Here is a 19,815-nt window from a genome sequence, read left to right as displayed (position 1 = left end):
TCCCAGCTGATCCAGCTCTGTGCTAATGTGCCTAGGAAGGCAGAGGCAGATAGGTTAAATGATTTGGCCCCTGCACCCACTGGGGAGACCAAGATGAACCTCCTGCCTCCTGTACTTACCGTGGTCACTGTGGCCATCTGGAGAGTGAGCCAGCAGATGGAAGGTCTCTCTCTCTTCCTAATTTTCAAATAAATGCATATGTCTTTAAATCTCAATTTTTAAAATGATTGATAATAGAGTGGTAGGGAGAGAAGGATCCCCCAATGACTAGCTCCCTCCCCACATGCCTGCACCAGCTGGGGCTGGAGATTCAGTCGGAGACCTTACTGCTCGAGCGCTCATGTGCTGCCTGCCAGGGCGTGCTTCGGCAAGAAGCTGAAATGTAAAGCGGGGCTGGGACTGTCCCAGGCACTCCAGAGTACTGTCTGACCTGCTGTGCCGAATGTTCCTCAATGAGAGAAAAATCAGAGTGCTGAATAAATAAAGGCAGTTTTCACTGCAGTGGGAAGAAATAAATGGATCAGAGATGAGATTAATACTGCATCCCTTGGAATTCTAAGAGAAAGTGTGAGTGACAGTAATGGCTGGTTTGGCACTGTCCCCTGTGTCACGGCGTGTACAGTCCAACCGGGCGCCCTGTCTGTGGTGTCCCTGCCTTTGCCCTAGCTGCTGGATGTGCTGCAGCAGTACTGCATGGCGTCGGGACTGGACTACCGCCGGCTGGACGGGAGCACCAAATCTGAGGAGAGACTCAAGATCGTCAAGGAGTTCAACAGCTCACAGGACGTGAACGTCTGCCTTGTCTCGACCATGTAAGAAAGCACAGCGGCTCTGTGTCTTGCTGTGCTTGAGACCGAACGTGAGGTTTAGAACTGCTAGCCGCGTGTGCGTGCTGTGGTGACACTGACACAAGTGTCGCTTGGGATCCCATATGGGCGCCAGTTCTAATCTTGGAGGCCCCACTTCCCATCCAGCTCCCTGCTTGCGAGGACGGCCCAAAGCTTTGGAACCCTGCACCCGCATGGGAGACCCGGAGGAGGTCTGGACTCCAAGGTTCAGATAGGCACAGCTCTGGCCATTGAGGCCACTTGAGGAGTGAATCATTGAATGGGAAGATCTTCCTCTCTGTCTCTTCTCTTCTCTGTATATCTGACTTTGCAATAAAAATAAATAAATCGTAAAAAAAAAAAAATAGAAAAGGTCCTCAAAGAAGTGTGCAGGAGGTTTTTATACCCCTCCTAACGCAGGAGCAGGTGCGCTCCTGTCCTTAGTAGGTAAAGAAGTGCCGGTTTGCATCCATCATTGGCCCCCAGGACTCAGCTGCCATGGAGACCTGCAGGTGCTACACCATCTCTTCCGCATCCTGCTGGAGGTCCGAGTGTCACGTGGCTCCCATGTAAACTCCAACCACCTCCGTAACTGCGGAAACCATTCCCTTGCCAGGACACTGACTCTTCATTTATCTTCTCATTTGTTGACATCACACGGTGATCTTTCAGCACTTGAGGGAGACCAGCTTGCCCGCAGCTTCAGCTGGGCTCTCTTCTCCAGCAGTGTCCGTGCGTTATGTTTGCTCAGTTGAGTTTACTTCGTGCTTCGGTCATGACTTTGTTTTTTTTTTGCCTTCGCAGTGGTCATGTTTGCTGTTTGTAGTAATCCTCAGTGTATGGTGTGTTCTTCTTCACACTTGTTCTTCCCTGGAGTCCTCTGTATCCTTTATTCTGAAACGTTTTGTCTTCTGATTGGAATCCAGGCTAATTGTCTTCACGCCTGATGAAATGGCATCAGATTCAGACTTGCTTTCCCTGTACTTCCACAATGAATGAGTCTTTTTCCTGGATTCTACACACTCTTCAATCTTGTGTCCTTGTTTTCCTGAAAACAGAAAACAAAAATATCCTCTAATAGCTTTGGAAGCAGAAGATCTTGTGACTACACCTTCAGAATCTTTGAGTAAAGATAATATGTTTGATGTACCCTCCTAATGAGTGGCTACTGTGGGATGATGGAAGTCTAGATTGGAAATCCTTCGCCCTGAGATCTTCCAAGGCATCATCATATTTTGTGTTACTAAATACTTCCCAAATGCCAGTTGGAAATTCATAAGAATTTTTCTTCCTCTGTGGTATTCTGAAATTTCACAGCGATATTCAAGTCTTACTGTAGGTCTTTGTTCATTTATTATGCTGAGCCTTATGTTCTTGTTGGACTCTGGGAAATTCTCTTTCATTAAGTCGTTAACAATAGCTTTCTTCCATTTTCTCTGGTCTTTATTGCATACCAGATTGTCAGATTCTTAGAACTCCTTTATTGGTTGCTTAAGTCTTCAGACTTTTCTCTTACATTTCACATTTTGTCTTTTTGTTCAATGTTGTGATAAATGTCATTTCCCAACTTTATTGTCTCATTTGAAATAGTCACATTTTTCACGATCTGAAAATACTTTCACAATCACAATAGGAAATGCTTCTTGCTTTCTTCTTTCTTATTTTTCTTCTTAATTTGAGAGACAGAGTTCTGATCAACTGGCATGAGAGTTCCCTAAGTACCCACAACAGCTAGGGCTAGGTGCCAGGCTGAACCTTGGAGCCAGGAATGCCCTCCACATCTCCTACACGGGTGGCAGGAGCCCAGTAATTTGAACTGTCGTCCGCTGCCCCCTAGGATATGCATCAGTAGGAAACTAAAGTCTGGAGACAAAGATAGGAATTGAACCCAGGTACTCCAGTACATGAACTCCTCAGCCAGAGTCTTAACTGCTAGGCCAGATGCCTACTTCCCTTTCTTTTCTGGATTTATCCTTATTGTAAGACATCAACACCTTAAAACTGAGCTTTCTGTCATCATTTCACTCCATTTATTTAAGGTAGGGTTATCTGGCATTTTTATTGAAATCATTGAATTCCTAAGTGACCTTGAAGAGTATTGGCAATTTTCTGATAGCAAAGACCTCTAACCCACGAGTATGATATGTCTATTTTATTTTCTCATAAAAAATAATTCATAGCATTCTCCATTCGATTCTTTGTAGTACTTTGTGCGTAACAACAGAACTTAATTTGTGAGGAACGCTGTTTGTAGTATACGTAGAGTTGAGCATTGCTTGTTGATGGGGATACAGCCCGAGAACTGTGTCATGACCGCGTTTCTGTCTTGAGTTGAGCATCAAAGTTACACAGCTCCGGAAGGTGCAGGTCCGTCACTCTGTGTGGCTTTTTAATACAAACAAGCAATGTGGCAAACACAAGATGTGTGAAGCTTCTGCCCACCCTTGGTTGATAAGTAGAAGAAACCCACTGTAAAGATCATACAGAAAATCCAGAAGCAAGTAACAAAATTGTGGCCATTATTAAATATTACATACAGAGCAAGCTGAATGTAGTTTATTCTGTTGGCTGTACTGTAAGTTTCCTTTTCAGCAGTTCTACCACAAACATGTAATGCATTGCACCACAGTGTTAGAACCTCATCCGAGACGAATGAGTCATATTTGATAGTTTTGGCTGCTAAATAAATGACTCTAACAAACCAGTAAATAATTTCATATTAATAAAAACCAACAAATAATTTAACATTAGCGAGAGAAATAAAAAATACATCTTTAGAGTTTTCTGTCCATTGTATACCTTAACCACAAGTCAAATTAAAGGAAGGTAAAACTTTTGGTTTCCTGGAAGTGGCAAAAAGCCCAGGCACAGTATGAACACTGGGCACAGCTTCATTCTTCATTCTAATTTGTAGATTTGCACGAGGTGGCTAGAAAGCATTTTCCAGGCAAGCCACGCAACTGGAACCATAATGCTTTCATAATTATTCACTTTTAAGGGCTGTGGGTTTGGAGTACTGTGCTTCAAAAGGAAACCTTCCAGGTGAAGTGGGGGCCTCTCATTAGGTCAACACCATGACTCACAAACCTTGACAAGCTCTGAGGAGAAGCTGGCTCCTTTTTCTGTCAATCCCATAAAACCGTATCTTGGTTTCCCCATAACAAGGAGTTTAGACATCCCCAAGTGAAGCACTCTTTTCAGATAAGCCATCAGAATCCTGTTCTGCCTGTTGATAGGCTCAGCCTCTGCTGCTTTATGAGATTTGGCACTGATTTTTTTTGTTCATTTCCTCTGTCGTCTTTGACCCTTTAGCATGGGCCAAAAAAGGCAGAGACTTTTTTTTTGCGCCAAATAGCAATGTAACAGAATAAAACCTTTCCTGAAATGGTGTGTGAAAGTCCATGAAGCATTTAACAATTAAAAAGTTTTAAAAAAAATGAATGGCATGTTTGAACTGGTTTTTTATAGGTAAGATTTACTGCAAAGGAATGGAGAAAGAAGTTTTCAATAAAGGTCATTGGGGACAAAACAGCTTAGGTACAAAAATGACTAGGGCCCAGCACAGTATCCAGTGGCACTGGTGACATTTCCTCTTGCTGTCTGCTTAGTGGAGAGAGTGGGGCATGTGGCATTTTCCTGCTGTGTAGCTCTTGGCTCTCTCTGTATTTGTTGTTACAAGCCTGAAGTGTATTCTGTTGAGTCTTCATATCGAGAGGTATATTAAAATGTATACGTAGTTATAATTATCTTGGTTACGTCCACCAACACAGTCTATTTATATGGGATCTGATGGCCTCTATCTTTGGTGGAGGGAGGTTGGTTATTTCTAGAGTAGCAGAACAAGAATATGCCAAGTATATTTCATTTGTGGAACATGTGTGTTTCAATTCGTTTTATGATATTAATGCATATTATCATATTCTTTCGGCAATAGAAATCAGGCAGAACACTAGTTTTTGCTCTCCTAAGGTACTCTTTTCTGTTTCTTCCAGGGCTGGTGGATTGGGCCTTAATTTTGTTGGTGCCAACGTTGTCATATTATTTGACCCTACCTGGAATCCAGCCAACGATCTCCAAGCTATTGACAGGTAGGACGCTGTAAAGATTTGAAGTGGCCTACAAGGGAACTCATCCACAAGACATTGCCTTCCATCCATTCTGATTTTGTTAGAGCCCCAACACATGTGGAGGAGAAAGGGCGAGAAGCCTTCTCCTTCTGCAGTCCCCAGGGAGGATGTGAACACCCCTGGGATGTCATATGTTCAGGGCCCAAGGCAACCTCCAAGAGAAATGATCCTCTGTCGATCATTGCTCTGTGGGGAGGAATGGGAGAAGATGAAGAGGGAACACCAACTACAACAGAGTGGCCTGACACGTTCAAAAATAACCACTCTTCCAAAGTGTAGCATTTTCAAGCATAGAAGTAGTATGGCCTTACCCGTTTTCCTCTGGGCTGTTTGGCAACAAGTGACTTCATTTGAAGCATCCAGTAGAGCCCCCATAAAGAAGATGTAGGTTGCAGACCCATACTTAACTGTTGTCATGAGGCGGGCTGCAATTGTCGTGAGCACTTGTGCTACGTGTCTAAATACGTGGGGATCCTGACCGCTAAGAGAATCCACTCAGGCTCACTGAACCAAAATTTCTGTGTGAGCACGGGAAATCCACACATCACAGACTTGCCAGGAAACTGACCACTCTCTCCCAAGATTGTTTAAAGCTTTTAGACAGTTTTATCATTGTTGACATACAATAGATTGGACATGTAGTGTATTTTTACCCACCGAAAAGTTCCAACACTGTGTGTGCACCTGTAAAATCATCACACAATCAATACAATGAAAATATCACCCCAGGCCCGGTGCGATAGACTAGTAGCTAAATCCTCGCCTTGCAACTGCCCTGACCCCATATAGGCACCAGTTTGGTCCTTACTGCTCCACTTCCCATCCAGCTCCCTGCCTGTGGCTGGGGAAGGTAGTCAAGGACAGCCCAAAGCCTAGGGACCCTGCATCTATGTGAGCAAGACCTAGAAGAAGCTCTGAACTACAGGCTTTGGATTGGCTTAACTCCACCATTGCAGCCACTTGGGGAGTTAACTAGCAGATGGAAGATCCTTCTCTTTGTATTATCTGGCTTTCCAAAAAAAAAAAAAAGGAAAGGAAGGAAGAAAGAAAGAAAATATCACCCCCAAAAGTTTCCTGTACCCTGCTCATACTCCATCCCTCCTGCCCTTCCCCCATCCCCCATCTCCTAGCAGCCATGAATCTTTTTTCTGTCCCTGGATTAGTTGATATTTGGGAGAACTTTATAAAAATGAAATCCTTTGGAAGCAATTCATTCAGGAGCTTAAGACTGCCATTAAAAGAAAAACTTGGATTTAGAAAACATTTCAGACATTGAGAAGTGATGTAACAGAAATGAAGTTATCTATATGAATTTATATCTTTACATTATTAGTATACAATATCTTGTAGTAAAACACGAAATGTTTCTTTTTAAATGAAGTTAAAATTTAAACAATGTTCCATTTCAAATGTCCAGAAACTCCCTTTTGGACTTCAAACTATCTCACTTGGTTTTTGGTTGTTGCTGTTTTTAATCTTTCTGCAGAGCCTACAGGATTGGGCAGTGCCGAGATGTTAAAGTGCTCAGGCTGATATCCCTGGGAACTGTGGAAGAGATCATGTACTTACGACAGCTCTATAAGCAGGCAAGTGCATGCTCCTTTTTCTAAAAGTTGAGAAGTGACTCTTTGTCTTCAGAAGTTGGGTTTCATATAAAACTGAGTTTTTTTTTTTTTTTTTTAAAGATTTATTTTTATTATTTTTTCATTGGAAAGGCAGATATACAGAGAGGAGAGACAGAGAGGAAGATCTTCCATCCGATGATTCACTCCCCAAGTGAGCGCAACGGGCCGATACTATGCCGATCCAAAGCCAGGAGCCTCTTCCGGGTCTCCCACGCGGGTGCAGGTTCCCAAAGCTTTGGGCCGTCCTCGACTGCCTTCCCAGGCCACAGGCAGGGAGCTGGAAGGGAAGCGGGGCTGCCGGGATTAGAACCAGCGCCCATATGGGATCCCGGGCGTGCAAGGCGAGGACCTTTAACCACTTGCGCCACCGCGCCGGGCCCTAAAACTGAGTTTTTTAATTTTACTAAGTAATAGATGATTTTAAAAGATTATGACATATACTCCTTAATACACTCATATAAAACAGATTTCACTCTAGAGTTCATTGAATTTGAGAACTGAAAGTTGCTTAAAGCAATGATTTATACACTGGAATATACATATGGGTCGCCGGGAATCTTGTTAAAACAGATTGAGATTTAGTTGGTCAAGGTAGAGCCCAAAATTCCACATTGGAGATATCCATCCACTGATTCCCTACTCAGATGCTGTAGTGGCCATGGCTGGGCCGGGCTAATTCTGGGTGCTGGGAACCCCGTCCAGGCCTGCCAGAAATCTGGAGTCGGGGCCAGAGTTGAGACTTGAACTCAGATAGTACAGTGTGGGATGCTGTGGTCCCAGGCAGCATTTTAATTCCTAGGCCACCGTCTCTCAGTGAGCTTCCTCAGGTGTCAGCAGTCTTAGTGTGTAGGCCATACTTCCCCACCCTGTCAGCCAAGCTACAGTGGTATGCCGTGCATGGTCCTAGGTGCCCTGGACAGCCTCGGGAACTGTCCTCTGCTCACTCCAAGTGGGTGTTCACATGTTACCATTTTCTGTGAGTGCTGTAACAGGAAGAAGACTGGGATCCCCGACTTAAAGAGATACTGAACATTCCAGAACTGGGACCCAGAATGGCTCCAGTTAAATGAGATTAGAGGAACAAAACTAACACAGCATATATCAGTGACTGTGCTGGATCTTTTTGTCTTCATCTTAAGCTGAGTTGATTCTTTAATAAGCCTAGAATATCAATTACTGCTCCATTTACTGCTAAATAAACAGTATTTACTGGTTTATAACTGCTCACTTGAGAAGATCTGGAGTGAGGTTCAAGTTTAACTATAAATGTTAAATTTGAATTGCTCCCTATATATTCAGTTGGCATCTATTTAAGAGCAAACATCTGCCACATGTGGTGGTAGTTAACCTAAGAATGATCCAATCTTAAATTTATGCTGTTTTCTTCATCCTAAAAATAGAATTATATATAGCAGTTTGGGAGTTTAATAGCATCTAGCTTTATAAAAAAAAACATTCAATTTTTTGTCCTTTGATATAGCACAGCTATTTGAAAGTATTTGTTTTCTAACCTATTTAAACAATCTTGGGAAAAGCTGGATTTTTTTTTGTCTTAGCAGCTGTTCTTTCAGAATATCATTTTAGACTTGTCACCCTACGAGTGTCTCCTCAAGCTTGTAGTCATTTTTCTCGAACTGTTTCTGTACATGCTTCCTTTTTACCCATCAGCTGACCCATTTACTGAGTTAAAATGGTTCTATATTTAACAGAAAATAAAGGAGTACAAACTCCTTTTTCTCATTTTGAAGTTGCTACCAGTGTATGCAGTAATTAGAAAAAGAAGAAAAATTCAGTAGAACATTTTGTTGCATAGTTGACAACATTGCTTGAATGCTGGTGGTTCCATCCCTTTGACACTACACGATTTTCTAATATGTGTTAATGCTATGTGATAAAGAAAAAATAAAAATGATAAATGCCCTGATTCCTAGTGCCAAAGGTTCAACTTAATGTATATACCCGAAAACCCATGCATTTGTGCTTTTTTTTTTTTTATGGTGCTTGAAGTAAAAACAGCCCATCCTCTGCAATCCGTCTATGTTGTTCCTTAGGCATTCTATCTTTGCTCAAATTGTTGAAGGATGGTGATTTGTTTCATGGTTTTTGTATTTGAGTCTAATGCACGTTCTAACATGATAGAGGCAATGCATTATTGTGTAGCCACGGTTTTCTGGAGAAGTTGATATTTTAGGAATTGTATTTCAGATCTCAAATAAAAATTGTTTCTAAGTTTCAAAGCAAAAAAAAAAAAAAAAAGAGTTAAGATGAGGTAATTCAAGTTTCCACAACTTTTTATGATGCGAATAAAGAGAAGGTGGCACTCATGTAGGGAACAGATATTAAATGTGAAATTTGAATCAAGGGGCATATAGAGCATACATTCTATGCTCCTCTCCCCCACCAGTGTTCCTCAGACCTTTGGTGGAAAAAAAAAATCTGGAAATATGCTTTTTTAGAAATAACTCTTTTTTTTTTTTTAAAGATTTATTTTTATTATTTTTTATTGGAAAGGCGGATATACAGAGAGGAGAGACAGAGAGGAAGATCTTCCGTCCGATGATTCACTCCCCAAGTGAGCCGCAACGGGTCGATACTATGCCGATCCGAAGCCAGGAGCCTCTTCCGGGTCTCCCACGCGGGTGCAGGGTCCCAAAGCTTTGGGCCGTCCTCGACTGCTTTCCCAGGCCACAAGCAGGGAGCTGGAAGGGAAGCGGGGCTGCCGGGATTAGAACCGGCGCCCATATGGGATCCCGGGCGTGCAAGGCGAGGACTTAACCACTTGCGCCACCGCGCCGGGCCCAAGAAATAACTCTTGAAAGTGGTAGAAAGCAAGAGAGTTCTCTTGTTGGTCCAAGAGATACTACAAGGAATTCTGAAAGATAAAGACAGTGGGGATCCGACTAAAGGAAGAGCCCAAGGGGAAAGACTGCTGGAAAAGGTGGGTGCAAGTTTGTCCAAGCTGAGAGTCAGGAAGGGGGGTCTCGGGGTGCCCATGGGATCCTCTCTGAAGGATCACTGATAAGAAAGCAAGGAAGGTTAACCCCCACAGTCTTACCCCAGTTGTACCATACTGCAGCAGAGACGCCGGCTCTCAGACAGGAACAGTAGGTAGAAATACTACAAGAAAAGAAGCAAGACAAGCTCCAAACTTTGACCGACATCCAGGAGAAACTCACTCCTTCCCATTGCTGGAAGGAGTTCCTCTTTTCAGGTAACCTTTACAGTAGCTGAGATAAGTGTGTCAGATGTTTAAGGGCGAGAAAATACCAGAACGAAAGAATTGTTGAACCATTCAGGAAAACATTTCTTGGGAGCGAAAAAAAAAAGACACTGAAGTGAGCTGAATGAAGACCCTTAATAATGCCAGGTCCTAATTCCCAGACCCTGTAAATGGAACCTCATGTCAATAATTGTGTAATTGATCTTACAGATGCAAGGATTCTGAGAGAGGGAAAAGGGATTAAGAGGCAGAGGGAAATGTGACACAGTCAGAAAGAAGACAGAGTAACCACAGGGGCAGACATCCTAAGGAGTGCCCGTGGCCACCAGCAGCTGGAAGAGCCGAGGGATGATTTGCCCCCCGGAGTCTCCAGAAGGAGTGTGGCTCTTTGAGAGCTGTGACTTCAAGTCAGACCGCTGGCATCCACAGCTGTGAAAGAATACACCAACTCTGATGCAGTCACAGTCATCGTTAACTTCTTGCTAATCTCCACAGCAGTTGATCAAATTCCTTTCCCCAGAATACTCTCTCTGTTTATTCCAGGAAATCTAAAAGTGTCTATGGCATTAATCAGAAAGTGGTTCGGTTTTACATGTTTGTGTTGCCTTTGGTAAAATACCCGTCAGATGGAGAGGACACGCCGTGCTGACCTTCACGTGTCCACGGGCTCTGTCTGAACTTGTCTCAATGACACAGTGCTGCTGCGCCAGTGACAGGGGCCTTGCTGCTCGTGGACAGTGTCCTCATTTCACAGAGAGTTTGATGCCCACAGGATTGTCAACTTTGGTGACACAGCAATGGCTTTTGCTGACTTTATAGTTCCTGTTACAACATTATAATGTTAATGATAATAATCACGGTTTGCTAGCTTATGTTGTACAAAATATTAATGTTATGTAATATATTTTCTAGATTATAATTAGTAGTTAATGTTATTTAATGCTAAGAAGGGAAGATGCATATTAAAACACCTGCTCTTCTTTATTAAATATGTATGTCAAACAGACTGTGCCGTTGAGATGTAACTGTGTGTCGGCTGTTGGACAGCAGGGAAAGGGGGATGCTTTCAGGTCTCGGCTTCAGTGAGCTGGGCAGACTGCTGCTTCACTGCAGTGGCTGCTCCCACCAGGGACAGGAAAACAGAGCTTCATGCCTTCGGGGGCTCTGCCTGCTCCAGCCAAAGGCCGGGAATCCTGACATACCCCTGGAGAAGACACTTCAAAAATGCTCTGTGTCCTTTCGGTTTCAGCAACTTCACTGTGTCGTGGTTGGAAGTGAGAATGCCAAGCGGTACTTTGAAGCCGTCCAGGGCTCCAAGGAGCACCGAGGAGAGCTTTTTGGAATCGGCAATCTCTTCAAGCTCAGATCCCAGGGATCCTGTCTCACGAGGGACATCCTGGAGGTATGAAACTGTTTCCCCACCTTTTGGGTAATATTATAAACACACTCTTCTCCCTCAGGGAACTTGAAATTATTTCCCCAGGGGCTTTTCAGAGAACTGTTTGTGAATTCTTTATCAAAAAATGCATATGTTTAGAGTTTCTACTTTTGGAGAGACAGGAAATGAAGTATTCTACCTCTGCGCTAAGATTTTTTTTCCCATGCCTTGCATAAATAACTACAACAAAGACACAACTGTAACGCTAGATAGGGTCGTTTCCAAAGCCATCTTCAGACTGGCAGAGAGGAGTTTATTATTTTTGAAAATAGCTGTTAAAAGTCAGGAACTAAAAAAGGAGACTTTCCCAAATAAACAGAACTATAAACTGTGTTTAGATTAAAAGTTACCCAAGACTCTCCGAGATTCACTCTCACATCTCTTGAAATTTTGTGTTTTCTGTTCCCAATAAACATTCCACAGCAGTCACACCGTTGGCTGCATCATCAAGCATGCAGATGTTTCTTGTTCTTCAAACAAGATACTGTGTCCCTTGAACAACATCGTCAGGCTGCTTAAAGGACCTGATGCTAAGCAGATTAACCTGTTTCCTGATAGATTCTAAGACAGGCACTGTAGAATCCTGGACCATCATCTGTGTTATGAGATACACACAAGAGGACACTGGGTCACTGAGAGCATCAGGGCCTTCCCTGCTCGCAGGACTATGTAGGTGGACTCCCACGTGCCACCAAGACAGTGCAAGCAGCGATTGTCCCTTAAGACACTTAGGCCATCTTGAGGGGAGGTAGGCAAACCTGTATGTGACAGACACATAGCCTCAGTCTTCACAGATTAAGCCAGTTCCATTGTCATTCGGCATGACCCCTGGTGGATGGAGAGAAGGAAGGTGTGTATTTGTAACTGTTGTGTCTTGGAGCCGCTGTGAACTGTTAGGTGTCAAGCATGGCTTGCTAGTAGCTGTTGAGGCTGACTTGCGTGGCCCTGGGAAGGCCTGCCTTCTGTTTTCTCTGATTTGTTCTCCACGTTGTTCTTTCCCTTTCTCGTCTCTTGCCCACAGTTTTGTTTGCCTGCCACGTCACACTCACACTCACTACTTTCCTCTCAGCGTATGACACGATATGCAGGCCCGTATTCATGTTTCTGATTTCAACTTATTGTTTGTAAAGATGTTAGTGTTAGATTATTTCTTTCTATTTTCTGCCATATACAGCACAGTGTAGGTCTCTATTTTGCCAGAATAGCTCCCTGTTCCTTTGCTAAATAAATGTTAAGATATATCAAGATGGCAGATTGTTGTGTGGGAAGTTCTCTTGTTCACTGGTTGTCCCAAGTGTATTTTGTTTTTCTTCTAGAGTTTCATCTGTATCTTGTGTTTTATTTATGGTAAAATGTATTAGGTATATTGTTGGAACTCGATAATTGAATTAATTCTGGATTACAGTCGCTCATTTATCATCAACCAGGACTTCAAGTTGTTTAGGCCTGGTTAGATTCATGCTACTTTGGGCAAAAGACATTTTAAGATGTTACTGTTTAAACCCCTGTATAATGGGAAGAATTTTATTTCATGGAATCCATTTCTTAATTTTTAAAGGTTGTGGAACAGTCCTTTTAAGGAATTAAACAGAAATGTGGATTTATGTAATACGTTTATGATTTCTGAGCACTTTGGTTCTGTTTTGCCTTGATACTGGTATTAATATCAGTTTCCCTGTTGAGGTACATACTGGAAGAATCTTTCACAAATACTTACTGAGCATCTGCTAGACAACATTACCCATAGAGTAAGACAGCCAGAAAGGGGTAGGACAGACCCAAAATTCTATCTTGTGTTTGAGCAGACACTAGCGGCCTACAGTTTAAAATAGTAAATTCACATTGACTTTTCTTTTTAAGATTGTCACATGCCCAGGGTAATTTTAAAAAGACAGAGAGGCCAGACTGGCTGGAATGGAGTGAACAAGAAAGCTGGAGAGATGCCAGCAGCCAGGTCGTGCAGAGGAATCCCGACTTCCACAAAGGACCATTGGAGGGTCCTGAACACAAGAATGGCCTTGTCTTAGGTAGTTCGTCCACTGTGTGACAAGCGGCTTGGGTCTATGTGTGTTCTCCAGGTGGCATGGGGGAACTTGCAGGTGGATCAGATGCATGCCATAAGAACACAGGAGTTAAGGATGGCTGCAAGGCGTTTGGTCCCAGCTGCTGAAGGCTGCAGTGACTATTTTCCAGTTTAGGGAGAGACGTCATCTGCTGTGACCATTTAGATTCTTGTGAGAAGCAAATGGCAGCGCCGGGCACGTGGCTGCGCCATGCCTTTGCAGGAATACCCCCAGGCAGGCAGCTTTTGTTACCCTGCAGACTGCTGTGGGTGAGATGTTTGCTCATCACCCTGGATCCTGCTGGCTGGATCCACACTGGTGGTGTATCTGTGTGCCTGAGCTGGACATTTGTAACTCTGGATGAATGTGTTCTTTCTCCCTTGTTGTGTGGCAAATCAGGCCTTCATATTCAAGGAGAATATCATGTTCTAGAATCCAGGCCATTCGTTGTGTCTCCTGAAAGATAAACCAAAAGCTTCACAGGGGAGATCGTTCCCCTGGAAGATGTGGCATGTCGGTTCTGTAATTGATGTGTGGTTTTTTAGTTTCCAGTTGGAGTAGACCTTGTCACTTTGATATCTACTGCATTTCAGGGCTCGATAAATATTTTTAATGAATGTGTTTAATAACTATGCTAGCTCCAGGCTACAATAGCAAGCTCACAATATCCCACATTGCCCTAAGTGTTGAAATGTTGCTATTATGCCCTTGCTGTAATTTTTTATACAGGAATGGTTGTTATGGATATCCTTACTACGTAAATATATGACATTTTTTTCACTTCCCCTGTTCCCACCAGTGCATTTAATGGAGTTGCTGGAATGTGTTATTAGTCTTCTACTCTGAAAAAGTAAACTTTACATGCCATATAAAACCATATATGAGTTCCTTAATCAGCACATTGAAAAACAACATTCCGAATGCTAAAGCAAGCAGTATTATTCAGTTTTCCTTTCTTTAAATTCAAGTTTTAGCATGCCATTGCTATTATGCCCTGTGATTTACATTCTTTCTCACTGACCTTACAGAGAGAAGGCCAAGTGGAAGCAGGGATCCTAACAGCCACAACGTGGTTGGGAGAGGGACCTCCAGCAGGCAGGCCAGAAGCAGTAAGTAACATTGGGGTGTGTCTCCTACAGCATCTAGGAAGCACACACTGTTTCACTACGTCAAGACAATGCTTTCTTGAAAAATTGGAGACTATCAGTGAAGCCCGTAATGTAGACCGCTTTATTATTCATGTCAGAAGGACATATTCGGGCATTTATATCTACCCTGGAACTGTAGCACCACGAAACCATAAATCTGGTTTTCACAACAGTGAACTGTGGAACCCAAATTAGATGCACCATGCACGTGACTCGCTCACCCCCCCAAGTAAATGAGATTAGACATCAGTATGCAAGAGATGATTAAGTCTTTGCTGTTGCATCAAAGTTAGTCTCTTGTTCAAAGATATTTTTCAACCTTCATCTTGTGATTTTTATAGTAGTTTGCCTTCTTCCCTGCCACAAGATCTGTAACATCGTCAGCAGGCCTCGTCAGAAGTACACAGTGTGTAGAAGGTCTTGTTGTTACTGCTGCTGTTTCTTGTTTGTTTTCAGAGACCTAACTACAGATTTATAGCAGCCTGATGATTTTAGATTTGGAGTGAACAGGTCTCTAAGTTTAGAGAAAAATATGAATATCAAATGTTGACAGAGGACTGACTAGGTAATAGTTTGCCAAGATATTTTACTAATAAAAGAGCTTCAGTTTGGGAAACTGAAAGGTGTATTTAACGCTGATTCTATGGGAAAGATACTAGATGTAAATTTGTAGCAAATTTCTACATAGTACTTCAAAATTTTCCTCATTTTTAATGATGAAGATCCCACTGGGCTGATTTGTAATCAGAAGAATTGTCCAGTTGTGGAATCTGTGCCCTGTTAAGGCCTATGACTTGACTTTGTTGTAAAGTGTGACTGTATGAGAGGTCACGGCTGTGAGTCCCTGCAGTCTGAGAAGCTGTGCCTGTACCAACTGATGCTCTGGTTTAAGCTCCTGTTGATTTTAAAAAGCTGTTAACCTGAAAATAAATAGAAAGAACTGTGTCAACTATACTACCGAGTTTTACTTATGCTTATTAAATGCATCTCTAGAAAACACCACGTGACACGGTGGTGCCCAGATTATCGGCCCAAACTTCATTCCCTTCCCCCGTGATAGATTCAGGATCATCTGGACATTGTGTGATGTTTCCATCATTGCTTCTCGCCTAGAGAGAGCCCATCAATCCAGAACCCAGAGGCTCAGAGCAAGCTGTGGAGCCAACAGCAAAGGCAGCGTGGGACCTCTGCAGTGACTTCAGCGAGGACGAATCGGGGGGAAACTCAAGAACAAAGACTGCGGGAAGCAAAGCATCTGATCCCAGTAGAGCTTCGGGTCCTGCGGGCCAGCTCACCCTACTCCAGTGTGGCTTCTCTAAGTTGTTGGAGACCGAACGCAACGCCACGGAGGACAGCGATGGAAGTGTCGCCTCTGACGACCCAAGTGCTGATGAGCAGGGGTCGCCCCCACACCCTTCAGCAGAAGCCAGAGACGCTGCCTGTCAAAAACAACAGAACTCCCTGGCTGCCTCCCAGCAACCTAAATTCAGTAGCATCCCGACTCCAGCTGAGAAGTGTGTTTTTGGAAAAAGTGACGAGACTTCAGAGCAGAGTGCTTCTTCCGAGTCTGATGGTGAGAAGAACTTTAAAAGCACAGCCGAGCGCCGCTGCACCTCACCAGAGGTCACAGGGTCGGAAGACAGTGACATCATCTTTCCCACCCAGGATGCAACTCTGAGCAAACCAGCCCTGGAGGGATCTGAAGACTCAAGAGCAGAAACTCCTGCAAATGCAAGAAGTGATGGTGACAGGAAAAGGACCAATGACAGAGGAAGCGTGCAAGTTCCCAGCAATTCAAAACCTGGGTACACAACCCTGAAATCTGTGATGGAAAGAAGAGGCCCCAGTGACATCAGTGATGAATCTGATGATGTTGACATCTCTGCCATATCAGAAGTGGGAAAGCAGAGAGCCACTAGGCCAGTGAGGTCCGAGAGGAAGAAGGGAATCAGGAGACAGCTGTGCAGTTTGACTAAAGCCAGGAAGCCGACAAGCCGGCTGTGTGCCATGGGTGAAGGCAGTAACTCCCAGACCATTGACGGCTTTTCATCCTCCGATGACGATTCACCTGCCAGTCCCTTCAGTTGCTCTAGACAGAGCCACAAAGCCACGGCTACAAAAGAGAGAACCCATCCCTCTTCAAAACTGCCTAGGCACACTAAGGAAAACAGCACTTTTGTGCCAAGCAAATCCATGAAATTTTCGAACAAGGCTGTTGACAGTCAAGAGCAGATGTGTGAATCCATGGATATACTTCTAGGTAACTGAATGCATTTTTGAAAACGTGATGGTGTTTGTCTGGTCCAGTCAGTTCCATAACAGATCCTTGAGAGTTAGCTTGTAAAATCAAGGTGTCCACTAAGGTATGAGTGGGGGTGGGTGGCAGGCAGAAGGACCACATGTGATCAAGATGTCATCCGTCCCAGGGACCTCTCCGTGTGCCTCATCCAGATCCCAGCCTGGTTCTTCTGACATCCGTAGTCATTCTTGTCCCATAAATAAGCATCTGTGGATATCACAGTTTAACCTCATCCACTTTTTACACTATTTATTTTTATTTGAAAACAGAATTATGCAGCGAGAGATAAATCCTCCATCCACTGGTTAATTCTCCAAATAGTTGCACTTGTCAATTCTTGCCCAGGCTTAAGCCAGGAGCCTGGAACTCCATCTTGGTCTCCCACATGGGTGTAGGGACCCTAGTACTTGGGCCATTCTGCACTGCTTTCCCGGACACATTAACAGGGAGCTGGATGCAAAGTGGAGAACTGGGGATGGAACCAAAGCCCATATGGAATATTCGATCCCTGCCGCATCTATTTTTAGGAGTTTTTATATTATCTGCGTTAGTACTCAGGAATTCTTCTTCTCTTTTAATGCCTTATAGTTTTATCTTCAAAAACCCTGGGGCACCAGTGCTGTGGCACCATCCGTACCTCCTACATCAGTATGAGTTCAAGTTCCAGCAGCTGCAGTTAACCACTCAGTTTCCTGCTGCTGAGCCTGGAAAAGCAGCAGAAGTTGGCCCAAGTGCTCTGGCCCCTTCCATCCACATGAAAGACTTGGATGAAGCTCCTGGCCCTTGCCCAGCCATGATGGCCATTTGGGGAGCAAACCAAATGGAGGATCCGATTAAATCAGACTCAGTTCCTTTAGCAAAACAAAAGTTGGTGTTTGGACAGACTTTAAGAGTCACAAGATATTTGTTCTCCTGTGTCTTCATGGTCTCAACAGCTATTGATGCTTACTCTCTATACCTGTTCATTTATATAGTGTTGCGAGAGAATATGTTCTACTTCTCTCCTCTACCTTCCTTACTCACAATGTTTTTGTAAAAAAGTTTTCCCCTTCATCTTCCACTATTGCTTAGTGCAAGTTTTTCTTCTTAATTTAATGTTTTTCATTCTTAATTATTTTTCTGTTCCGTCGCTGGTGTGATCAGCACCACAGTTAAAGACACAGATAGGGCCAGCCCTGCTCCTTCCATGAATAAACAGCTTGTTGAAATGAACAGAGACAACAAGCATGGGGAACTCTCACCATGAGAGTTGGCCAAAACTCCAGTTTCAGGGTGAACTGTGGAGAGTATCACTTCGCCTCAGCCACTCTTCTGTTGGTGAGGGAAAACCCATTGCCAAAATCCTCCCCTGTAGGTCAACACACAGCTGATGCTAGGTTTGTTTTGTTTTTGAAAGAGTATTGTGAGGTTGACACACAAACTGAATGTGTAACTCTTGTGGAAGGTGCTGCTGGTCATCTTCAGGGTGCAGGGGTCCCTGTGATTCCCCGTTGTTGAAGCCATGTCGCTTCCTGCTGAGTCAGCACCTCACAGTCCCGGTTTCCTCCTAGGTGGAGTTCAAGAGGTGGCCTACATTCACTCCAACCAGAAGGTGATCGGATCCAGCAAAGCTGAGAATCACATGAGTCGATGGGCCACCCGAGACGTGTTTGAATTGAAGCAGTTTTCCCAGCTTCCTGCTAACATAGCTGTTTGCAGTTCTAAGGTAAGAAGGGGGGAAGAATGCCTTCTTTGATTTTTAGTCTCATTTTTTTCCTACTTGGTAGAATCTCCAGAAAATACTCCCTCAAAATCTCCAAGCTGATGGGACCTCATCACGGGCCTTTCCCCGTGACAGGTGCGTATCACAGTCACGGCAACCTGGCACAATTAAATCAAAGACTGGGGCCATCTTACTTGCAGAAATTGTCCCATCAGCTTGGAGATATTTGTGTCACTCACCAGGAGATTTCCAAGCTTGTCCTGTCATGGTGGGTGGCAACAATGAGTTTGCTGTTTTTTGGAGGAAAAAATGTAAATAGCTATGGGAAGAGAGAGAGAGAGGGAGATGAAGTAAGAACAAAGGAGATTTAGTTACAGCGTTGGAAAATACCTGCAAGCCCCTTGCTGCCCAAGTCTGCCAAGAAGCCACACCTCCCAGCTCCAGCACAGTGCCTCAGCCGGGGCTCGAGTCCCCAGTCTGCTGATGCCTGAGAGTTCTCCAGAGCGCTTCATGTCTGTCCTCGAGATGTTATTAAATTACTTTCTTTATGTTTGAAAAGATGGTTTGGGGGGGGGGCGTGTGTATCTGCAACCAGATGCCTCACGTTATAAGCCAACCCTGTGCGTTTGAATGAAGCCAACACAAGCACAGCAACGGCCACACTATGTCGGGATTTCACCTTTGGAGGAATGCTCTGTTGGGCCTGAGTTGAGCTTTTGTCTAAATCACCAAAGTTTGTGTGTATTAAGTGGGAGGCTGAGGAGGGAGAGGCAGTGGACCATACCATCCTGGAGAAGCCCCTGGGACCTGTCTCGGTGCTTGCTGATGTAATTAATGCCAGGCAGAGTGAACCTGCTGTTCGGATTCAGCGAAGGTCTGAATACACCATCTCTTCCATGCTTCCTGTGACGTCTTCAGGTTTATTTACAAAGCTCTCAATTACAACCTAGCTCTCCTCAAACGAACCCCCCCATCTTTATTATTCGGTGTGCAAGCCACGGTGATGCGCATGTGAAGAGCTCCCTTGCGCTTGGCTATTCTTCACCTGTCTCATACTGCAGTTCATTGTGTAAGAGCAGGGCTCTGATGACCACAGGGAAAAACCTGACACTGTTTTACCCCCTAACCGAAAAGAAATGTTTGAAGCATCGCAAGACATGAACAATATCTTAATGAGAGTTAATTTGTTCTTTTAACGTGTGGAGCTATGTCACGGAACATCACTCTACCTGTCTGTGATGCAATGCCTCCTCTTTACAGTCAACTGCCTGTTTTCAGCTGCAGTTTACTTAAAGTTTTCTGAAAAGAAGGGTACAAAGACAGCATTCAGCGAAGGATTAATCACTATGGCAACGGAGATGTGGCC

At 43.9% G+C, this 19,815-nt stretch overlaps 1 protein-coding gene across 4 annotated transcripts in view; it reads left to right on the top strand.

Moving 5' to 3' along the window:
• The window catches only part of ERCC6L2 (ERCC excision repair 6 like 2), a 62,706-nt gene that overhangs the window by 31,096 nt on the left and 11,795 nt on the right, over positions 1 to 19,815 (top strand). For 2 of the 4 annotated variants that reach the window (XM_040988867.1, XM_040988866.1), the window contains 7 exons: positions 667 to 812; positions 4,820 to 4,915; positions 6,441 to 6,540; positions 11,049 to 11,201; positions 14,329 to 14,409; positions 15,562 to 16,708; positions 18,298 to 18,452. In XM_040988867.1, the coding sequence (XP_040844801.1) occupies positions 667 to 812; positions 4,820 to 4,915; positions 6,441 to 6,540; positions 11,049 to 11,201; positions 14,329 to 14,409; positions 15,562 to 16,708; positions 18,298 to 18,452 (1,878 nt within the window). Of the gene's footprint in view, positions 1 to 666; positions 813 to 4,819; positions 4,916 to 6,440; positions 6,541 to 11,048; positions 11,202 to 14,328; positions 14,410 to 14,512; positions 14,516 to 15,441; positions 15,460 to 15,561; positions 16,709 to 18,297; positions 18,453 to 19,815 lie in introns of all 4 variants that reach the window. The other 2 variants (XM_040988868.1, XM_040988869.1) reach the window with 2 other exon arrangements.

Source organism: Ochotona curzoniae, unplaced genomic scaffold, assembly GCF_017591425.1.
Source record: "Ochotona curzoniae isolate NIBS_2020 unplaced genomic scaffold, NIBS_Ocur_1.0 contig_50, whole genome shotgun sequence".
In the NCBI taxonomy this organism is placed as follows: domain Eukaryota; kingdom Metazoa; phylum Chordata; class Mammalia; order Lagomorpha; family Ochotonidae; genus Ochotona; species Ochotona curzoniae.
The sequence above is the reverse complement of the archived record's forward strand: the minus strand, read 5'-3'. Positions and strand labels throughout refer to the sequence as shown.